The 9,163-nt window shown below is 47.0% G+C and overlaps 1 protein-coding gene across 1 annotated transcript; it reads right to left on the bottom strand.

The window, feature by feature from the left end:
• Nucleotides 1–3,066: 3,066 nt before the first annotated feature.
• Nucleotides 3,067–8,903, bottom strand: LOC140247162 (uncharacterized). The gene is made up of 8 exons (XM_072326556.1): nucleotides 8,766–8,903; nucleotides 5,598–5,678; nucleotides 5,154–5,225; nucleotides 4,907–4,969; nucleotides 4,372–4,443; nucleotides 4,161–4,232; nucleotides 3,648–3,795; nucleotides 3,067–3,439 (listed from the first exon to the last, which is right to left on the bottom strand). Exons 2-8 carry the CDS (start codon nucleotides 5,659–5,661, stop codon nucleotides 3,169–3,171), a joined length of 762 nt encoding a protein of 253 aa, XP_072182657.1. The 5' UTR covers nucleotides 5,662–5,678; nucleotides 8,766–8,903; the 3' UTR covers nucleotides 3,067–3,168.
• Nucleotides 8,904–9,163: the final 260 nt, after the last annotated feature.

Raw genomic sequence — 9,163 nt, 5'->3', positions numbered from 1 at the left:
GCCATTTTTCTGTCACTTATTTCCTCACCTGTTCTATCATTTTAGCGATGCCATGCTCAGCGAGATGAAGTCCCTCACTCAGATGCAGACAGTCGCTTGCCCGCCAGAGGGCGGCGGTGCCCACAACATGCGGCCATTCCCTACTCGTTTGGCAGAATCGCAGTAGCGCGCACGGCCTGCAGAGATCAGCTGGTCCACCCCACTTTCAAGCAGGATGGACACATATGGTATGCTGATCAGGACAGTGTCCGGATGGCTTTTGAAGCAACTTTCTGTCTATTCTAATCGCAGGACAGACCAAACTCACAGTGAAAATCATCTCTTCTTTCATGTAAACGTATCATTTCAGATTTTGCAAATGACAGAATACTTCTGAAGCACCAACACCAATGAAGCAGTCTTTTAATCCTGAAAAGTCAGCCTCAGCTGTCTGCTCCGTATTGTGTTTGCTTCCAAGGGAAAAGGAAAATAATGCTGCTTCCTTGAACTTCCAGTTTTGCCTAAGAGAAAAGAAACGTTTCTGTCTCATTTCTCAAAGCACATTGAATTGTGAAAAAGAGTGTCAATGTGATCACAGTTGCCACATAAACCTTGGGCAAAACTAGTAGCCTTGAACTGCAGAGCTCATTCTTTCATCCTAGGCCCAGTGCTGGAAAAAGAATGCAGATCTGTTAACCTTTTAAGCATTTCGGTCGCTATTCTAGTAAAGATCAGCCTTCCCTTGTCACTAACTCTCTCTTCCTTCTGTTTGTATATCCGAGTCTACATACTCTCCATGTGTATGGGGAATGTTTTGAATTTGTGCACCATCTCAAGCATGTTTGTCCCTGTAGTTCTGGGCAGGACCCCATCCAGCCCAACCTTGCACATCTCCAGGGATGAAGCATCCAGAGTTTCTCAGGTCAGCCTTTGATAGTGCCTCACCACCCTCTGAGTGAAGAATTTCTTCCAGATTTTTAAGTGCCATTTATAACATGCTGAGCAGAACTCAGCCCCCACACACACTTCAACTGACAGTCCCCCCCTCGTGCATACCCCTCCTGGGTAGCAGGTGAGTGCCCCTGCCTCATATCTGCCTCCATGCCTCTTCCTGCACCCGTGGGCCCATGCAATGGTGATGAAGGCACCATGAGGTCCCTGTGCCATGGTGAGGTGGCTTATCCGTCAGCTCTATTTAACTCTGTACTTTATCCCCATTTCCCATTCCCAGTACAAATTTCTATCTCTGTTCTATTCTTCTTTGAAGGCTGATTGCGTCTGTGTCAAAAATCTTATCTCCCTGATATGATGGGTGATAACAAGAGGGGGTCTGCATGCTAAAGTACTATTGAATGTGTATCCGAATTCCAGGAAATCATTGACTATGTATTAGGTGTACCTATATCTGTGACACAAATTTACAAGTCGGGGTGCAAGTTTTGGTGGAGCTATCCCCCTTGCACCCGGCGCTGCGTAACGCTGGAACAAACATACCTGTTTTATAACCAATCTCTGGATTATAGAGTTTGTTTGCCCAAGTCACAGGGAATAACTAAAGGGGTGGATGCCTGACACTCCTGTATATGAAGGCATGTGCAGCAGAGGCTCCCATCACTGTAGCTCAACAGTTTGCTAATCTCACTACTTACAAGCCCCCAGAGCACAGCAGCAGCCTCTGAAACTTCCTTGGATACATCCTGCTGACCTCCTTTAACTTAGTCCTTGCTGGATTTGTAGGCATCCTCAAGTTTCTTGAGAGAAGTGCTGGGCATTCCCCAGTGCTCCTGGACTTTGACTCCAGAAGGCCCTGAGGTTTTCTGAAGTTTCTCAGATTCAGCAGTTGGGACTGCTGAGCAAAATGCTGTGTGTAGGCTACTTTCAGAGATAGCTAGACTGGCCAGGGTGGTTTGGCATGTAAAATAAAGAGTGAGACTGAGCGGGAACATACTCCAAGCAGGCCAAAGCTAGATCACTGACTTCTGTCAGCTCCTGGGCAACCTTCTCTTTGGCTTAGACACATTTGTTTAGGCAGTGGATCTGGGAAATGTTATCTGCAGCCCTTTCCTGCACATTTGGTGGTGATGAGTGAGGACAGTGTCTTCTGCCATCTGCCATGCTGCCGAGGGGCTGGTTCAGGCCTCTGCTGACACACAGTGACACTGCGTGTTCTCTTCACAGCCACACAGACCCCCAGCAGTGCTGATCTTTGTCTGCTAGTGGGTATCTGGTGCACTCCACTTCTCTGCATTTCCACAGCAGCACACATTTCTCCTCTCTTTTCCTGCACCTAGTGTATGTTTGCTTGCAGCTGAGCAGAAAAACTCACCACTTTTTTTCTCTTCCTATGAAAACTGGAGACTGGGAGGACAGTGGATTAAAAAGAAAGATGGGGAGGCAGGGACGTGGGCTCTGGCACACTCCCACAAATCTGCCCTGCAAAGCACTGTGTGTTTAAAATGGTGGAAGCAAACATCTGAGGTCTGGAATCATGTCCCGTGTCCCTTGTCTCCACCCAAAATACTGTCCTTGAATAGCAAGTGTTACATTGACGTGGCATGCCAGAAAGAAGTGTGTCAGATAATGGAACTCATTTTAAGAATGCCTGCATAAACAACTGGGCATTTCATATCCTCTGCAATGAATCAGTTTCTGGAAAAGTGAAATCATATTTTGGAGTGTTAAAAACTACACTGAAAGCAATAGCTGACAGAACATTCAAACACTGGGATATTTAGCCCAAGCCACCTGGCTAGTCAACACTCTGGGATCTGCCAATCATGATGGCCTTGCTCAGTCCAGCCTCTTGCTTACTATATGACGGGATGGAGCCCCTGTAGTACATAAGGAGAATGTATGAGGGAAAAAAGTTTGGGTCACCCCTGCCTCAGGCAAATGCCAGCCCACCTGTGGGACTGATTTTGCTCAGGGACATGGTGGGAAATGCAAAAACCAAACAGAGACGTTCAGTTTGTACCTGAAGGAGACTTGATGCTGGGAGAAAACAGAAGTTTTAGGTGTATGTGCACATATGTACATATATCTGTATATAATGCTAATTATAGTTTATTGACTGAATAGATAAATATATCTCAGTTGTACAACACTCCCATTTGTCTGATACTTCTCTCATGGACACTGTGTGCTGTCTTCAGTGGCACACAGCTCCTCATTCTTGGTCCAACAGGAGTTCTATAATTCACCTAATTTCACCGCTCTTCCACAGCAGCATATATTTTTCTCCTGTTTTCCCAACTCTTGTGCCTTTTTGCTTGTAGCAGCGATTCCTGACTGCTTGCAAATGTCAGGCTGAGTAGATTGCTGTGGGGACTTCAGCTGTGAGTTTGAATTCCCAGAACGGACTTCAATTTCTACAATAAATCTCGAGAGTTTCTTTCCTTTTACTACTGGAGCTGGGCCTTTAGTTTTCATGCCAACACCAGCTTCAACAGGCATTGCATCTCTGCAACAAAAAGAAAGGCGTTTTAGACCAAATTTGTCCTCTCAGATAGGAAGTTCAAACTCGTATGAGTTAAGATGCAAAGTGATCCCTGAACAGTAATCCCAGCAGATGGCTGCCCACAGCTCACTGTGCTCTGGGAGGCTCTCACTGAAAGGGCTTCCCTGCACAAAGCAGCCACCTAGGAAACACTACTGGAGAAACAACTCACTCTTGTCTCTTCATTAGCAGCTGTTTTGCCAGGTAAGCCAAAGCAGCCAGAACGACCAGAGAGAACAGAACGGCAAGCACCGCAAATGCAGACTTATATTCTCCCTGTTTCTGTTCCACACGCTCTGCAGTTCTCACACCACCGGCACCTGGAGAGCACGAGACAGTGCAACACACTCATGAGTTCTGCACTACTGACGGCATTACGGTGTCTTGAAGAAGTGCAAGTGATTGTAGTATTCACACCATTATCATCCCTGATTCTTGTCTTAGTAGCAGAGGATGAGGATGATCTCTTACATGAGCAAGAGCCTGCTTGCAATGGTACTTCTACTACTTGGGCAGCTCTGCCACTACCAGCAGAACAGCTCCTGTTGCATGTTTGAATGCACCTCTTCAGCTTTGAATGGCAGTAAACACATCTCCTACAGAAGCTCTCCACAGCAGTTGATAGTATCTTCTTCTCAGGAAGGAGCTGTTAATTCTTTCAGGTAAACTGAGACCAACAACATACCTCTGGGATACTCTTCAGGCCCAAAACCGAGATCCATCTGAGAACGTGGATAAGGAGTCTGAGGTGCAACAGCTAGAAGTAAACACAGAGGAGAAATGTTTTTATTACAGATGGTGATAACTCTCTTCATAATCAACAGCTGCAGGAGGGTCAGGCTGGCCTTCTGGATGCACTTGGCATCTCTCAAAGGAAACCTACACACAGCTCTTACCCATCCGATTGTTCCAAGGCTCAAAACGAGGATCCCATTGAGAAGCTGCCGAGCCAGCACCCAAGGCCACATCTGCAACCAAAGGCAGAAGATAACAGCTCCTGACATACATTGCAATTCATCTGTTCAGACTTGAAAGGCAACAAATACTCCTACTGACAGACACTTTTCTCCCTCTTCCACTCACTAGTATGGGTCAGATGGGTACCAGGTGCCAGAAGAGGCACCATATTGTCGCAAAACAAACCATGTACTGATTGTCCGGGGAGCAGGATCCCCGGGAAGCTCTAAGCTCTTCTCCTAATGCTTCTGCCTTTGCTGGCATCACTTCAGGAGACACAAGGCTGGGGCTGCTGGCAAGCACTGCTGTGCAGGTTAAAGAATCCCAGGCCATATCCCTGTGCTCTCCTGACTGCTGCTCTGCTCTTCTTCACATCCTGGCATCAGCAAAAACCATTGTAAGGTATGTTCCACAGGAAGACAAGACTGAAAGTACCTGCTGACGCTGTGAAATGAACAAAGACAGGCCACTCACCCCTGGGGGAGCCTTGAGGCTGATGAAAATGGTGCAGCCCAGATTTGCGGCGTACAGGCAGATCTATAAAGAAACAGAAGAAAGGCTTCCTTTCCATATTGTGCCAGGCTTCTAGACTAGGAGCCTGCAGAGCCTGGCAAGGGATTATGTAGTGTTTTGAGAGACAGGTCCAGATTCTGCCAGGTCTGGAGCTGACTCCTTGGTGAGCCATGGCCAGGGTCCAGGTGCATCCCCAAGGAAAACATACCCCTGGGATCCTGGAGACGTTCCAGATCATCTTCCATGGGATATGCTTCATACATGTCACCAACACGATCATCTGGAATAGAGAAAAGCAGAAATGCTGTCAAGACCTGTGCAAGGCATGCATGATGGGTGGAGCTCTATCCCCATGCATCCTGCACTAAAAAGAAGGAATGACTGGACAGACTGCACTTGCTTACTGGGGAGCCTGTGACATTCCCTAAAACAGCAAAAATCACAGGGAAAGCAGCTGAGAACAAAAGAGTGCCTTTGTACTGCTCGTGTTGCAGAGCCCATTGGTCAGTGCACAGCTGACGCAGCACCACCCTCTCTGCTGTTGGGGACCCTGGGCTGAGCACACACTTGGGAAGGTGCAGCAGGACAGCAGAAGGCTGCAGTGCCCAGAGCTGGAATCAGAGGAGCTGATTTTCCCCAAAGAAAAACATACCCCTGGAATCCTGGAGACGTTCCAGATCACCTTCCATATCACCTGAGGGATATGCCTCATACATGCCACCAACACGATCATCTGGAATAGAGAAAAGCAGAAATGCTGTCAAGACCTGACACGATATGCTGCTTCTTAAGGGATCTGCAGTGAGCAGAGATGGATTGCGTGAGCCATGGGCAGAATCCACACATGTATGAAGATTCTTTCAGTGCGTGCATGAGCCTGCTTCAGCTGTGGGCTTTGACATAGCAGCTCCACAGATGCTGCCTCGAGGAAACAGCCTGCAGTTCTAAGCCTGTCTACAGGACAGACTGCCCTTGCTCACTGGGTACCCTGTGACATCCTTGAAGCATACATAAACCACATGGGAGCGCATGAGGACAAAAGTGTGCATTTCCATTGTTCATGGGTGCAGAACCTGCTGGCCAGCAAAGGGTTCTGCTGACAACATCCCAGCCCCTACTTGGTGCAAACTTTGTGTGAGCAAACTTTGTGTGAGCAAACTTTGTGTCAGAGCCTGGTTGTTTCCCCAGTGGACCAACCATCCAAGTCCACTTTGCAGCTCCAGAGCCTCATAGCTTTTATGTAAGAGGACGTGGGAAGCTGGGATAGGCTGAGAGGCAGTCTGCTTGCAGCCCTGAAGAGGGACTTATTTTCCATCCTTTGCTGTCTCTGAGGTCCCCCCCTCTCATCTCACTGTGAGTGGGTAGATTATCCCCTGCTGCCTGAAGAGCATCTCCTGTGCACCCGTCTTGTAGGTATGGCAGAGTGATTCCAATCTCACAATCCTGGATGCTTCTCAGCCTTTCTGCTTCCCCCTTTCGTTCTACCACCATGCTGAGCAGATCATCCATTTGCTCACACCACACACGGGTGGTATCCCTGCTGCCCTCCTGTAGCAGTGACAGGACCAGGCATTCTCTGCCTCCTGAGACCTGAACTGCAGCATGGACATACATGCTTTCAATCTGAGTCTCCACATTCCTTTTAGCAGCAGCTCACTGCTGTGTGGAGACCCCGCTTGCACCTGGGGGTGTTGAGAGAGCAACGACCTGTTAAGCGACATGTTAAGCCTCTTTGTATATGGCAAGGTGTCCTGCCCTGCCTGCTTGAACTGCCATGCAGTATGCCTTGCTGCACCGTTTACCCATCAAGTTTGCAGCTCTCCTGGCCCTCTGTGCTCACTGGGCACCGCTCTCCCCTCTAGGATGTCCCTCTGTGCTCCAAGGTGGGATGCCTGGTGAAGCTGGAAAGCCATCACCTCACAGGGAACAGAGCCGATGTAAGAGCCTGTTTTTTTCCCTGGCAGACCCACCATCCAAGGCTGCTTTCCAGGCAGCTTTAAGAGTTTGTTTCCCCTCTGCTTCGCACAGTGCCCAACCTACCTGGACTCAGAGCTCCCCACGCGACATTCCGGGGTCGCCCATGACACGGAGTCACCAGAAAGAGCAGAAGGAAGAGCAAAAAGCAACATCTGGGAGCAGTTGTCTCCCGTAGTTGCCCCATGCTACCTCTCGTCCACAACCAGCAAGCACCCTCCTTGCAGGCTTGAGGCACGACTGGTACCTCCTGGCATGACATAATATGGGGTTCCATGGTGCCCATTATGACCTCACAGAGCACCTCTGATGAGGCAAGAAGAATCTGCTTGACCTTTCAGAGTTAGAATTTCTTGAGCAGCTTATTAAGAAGTAAGTTTCCAAACAAGGCCCGTTGTTTTAGTATTCCTGCAGAGTTGGTTTGGATGTGCAATACTGTCTTCATACTCAGCTGTACACATTGAAGGAATCTCAAGCTTCACCATACACTGAAGTGTATCAGGATGCAGAACAACAGAAATCCCACTGATCCCATCCCCTGACAAATACAGTTATGTTTCCTGTGCAGAATAATACAGCCTAAGCGTGACTTCTGTATTTAAAATGCAGACCAAGTAGGACTACAGTATTAACGTGTGCTGCTTTATGCAATGTAGTTTTCCAAGTCAGGGTTGTATTTTTAATTTTATTGTAGTATTTTCTACTGTTACAAATTCCAAGAGGTTGCATTCCACATGTCTTTCACTTAATGGACCTGCCAATGGAGCCTTATGGGAGCTGCTGCAGGCAACATTTCAGACAGGAGAAAATCTGGTCTGTGAGGCAAGTGATGCAGAAAGTGTAGAAATCTGAAGGATTCTGAGGAATCTGATTTAGAGGTCTGCCAAGTCATGCTGCCTCCGGAAATCTGAGTGCAGCTACCAGACTTCTTACAAACCTCCTCAGTGGCCGATGGCTCACTTGCTATTCATTGTAGGCACCTTCAGTGTATTGTTATTGCCACATCAGCTCTGTCAGTTCTTTAAAACTTGGTGTTCAGCTGTAGGCACGTGTAAAAAAATGTATAGTCCTCGTACTTGCTGCTTTTTCTGTTGCACAAATATTGCAGGAGATAGATTGAAGCCCTAAATATTCTTCTATGTGCAATGCAGCAATCTTTGTGTTGGCAGATCCAAGTAAGTAGATAGGAATCGGTGTAATTATCATGAATGAGTTTCATTCTAGCCACGTTTGAATATTTTGGAGAAGGAAGTAGAGATTTTGTTAGATCCATTTGTCACTGCTGTGTGAGATGTTGTTAATATTCATCCAGTCCTAACATCAGCAACTACCCAAGCTATGTTTCCTGCACAGCAGAACAGACCTCACCATTGTCTCATTGTCTCTGGTTAGACTGAAGTCTTTCAGCTGACTGCAGAGTTCCAGCTGTAGCCCGGCAGAAACCAACTTTCTTTTGATATACTGGGCTGTGCTTTAGGCTATCCTGAACACAGAGCAAAAGCAAGGATTTGCAGCTCAAAATCCAAGGCTGAAATTCCTGAAATAGCCTTTAGAGGACAGTGAAGAATTGCAAATGAAACATTATCAATGGTATACAGGCTGGTCTGGCCAGGTTCTGTGACGAGTGAGGTGGAGGGATTTCTCAAAATCCACACCTCCAGAAAAGGGAAACGGGGGACCCCAAAATCATTAAAAACAGCAGCAAAAATCTGAAGAGAAATAAACTAATTTACTGAATCTGGTATCGGAATGCAAGATAACACACTATAATACAATACAATTAGAATTTAAGCTAATGTATCAAATATATTGAGAGTGAGACTGTCCAAAAAGATGAAGGCCTTACACTGATATTGAAGCTATGTGCGCAGTCAGGACAGGCAGCAGCAGGGAGAGGCGAAGGAGCAGAACGCCAAGATGAAAAACTCGATCCGCTGACCTTGCCAGGAGTCATATCTTCTCTCTGGCCACAAAACCCCCTGGAGAATGTAGTTCTTCTCCCAGCAGGTACCTGGAACTGAAGCATTAACACTTTAACTCCCAGTGCACTACGTGATGTTATGATGTGGAATACCAATAAGCAAAAATCATAAAATCATGACACTCCACCCCCTTATTCTACATCACTATATCATGCTTAATATATACAAATAAACCATAATTAACTAGGATTAAACACACGCGCACACACTATATGCATACACATGGAATTACTGACTGAACTCCCCCAACATCAAATTCCCT

Source organism: Excalfactoria chinensis, chromosome 1, assembly GCF_039878825.1.
Source record: "Excalfactoria chinensis isolate bCotChi1 chromosome 1, bCotChi1.hap2, whole genome shotgun sequence".
Lineage (NCBI taxonomy): Eukaryota > Metazoa > Chordata > Aves > Galliformes > Phasianidae > Excalfactoria > Excalfactoria chinensis.
Note: the sequence above shows the minus strand (reverse complement) of the source record. Positions and strands in the feature narration are given on the sequence as shown.

What these genes read in the sequence shown, in the direction of transcription:
- LOC140247162 (XM_072326556.1), bottom strand. Translation starts at nt 5,661, where the DNA reads ATGTATGAGGCATATCCCTCAGGTGATATGGAAGGTGATCTGGAACGT. An exon ending in GCCTGAAGAGTATCCCAGAG is followed by an intron (nt 3,796 to 4,160) that starts GTATGTTGTTGG and finishes CGTGCTCTCCAG; the next exon opens with GTGCCGGTGGTGTGAGAACT. An exon ending in CTGCTAATGAAGAGACAAGA is followed by an intron (nt 3,440 to 3,647) that starts GTGAGTTGTTTC and finishes TTTTTGTTGCAG; the next exon opens with AGATGCAATGCCTGTTGAAG.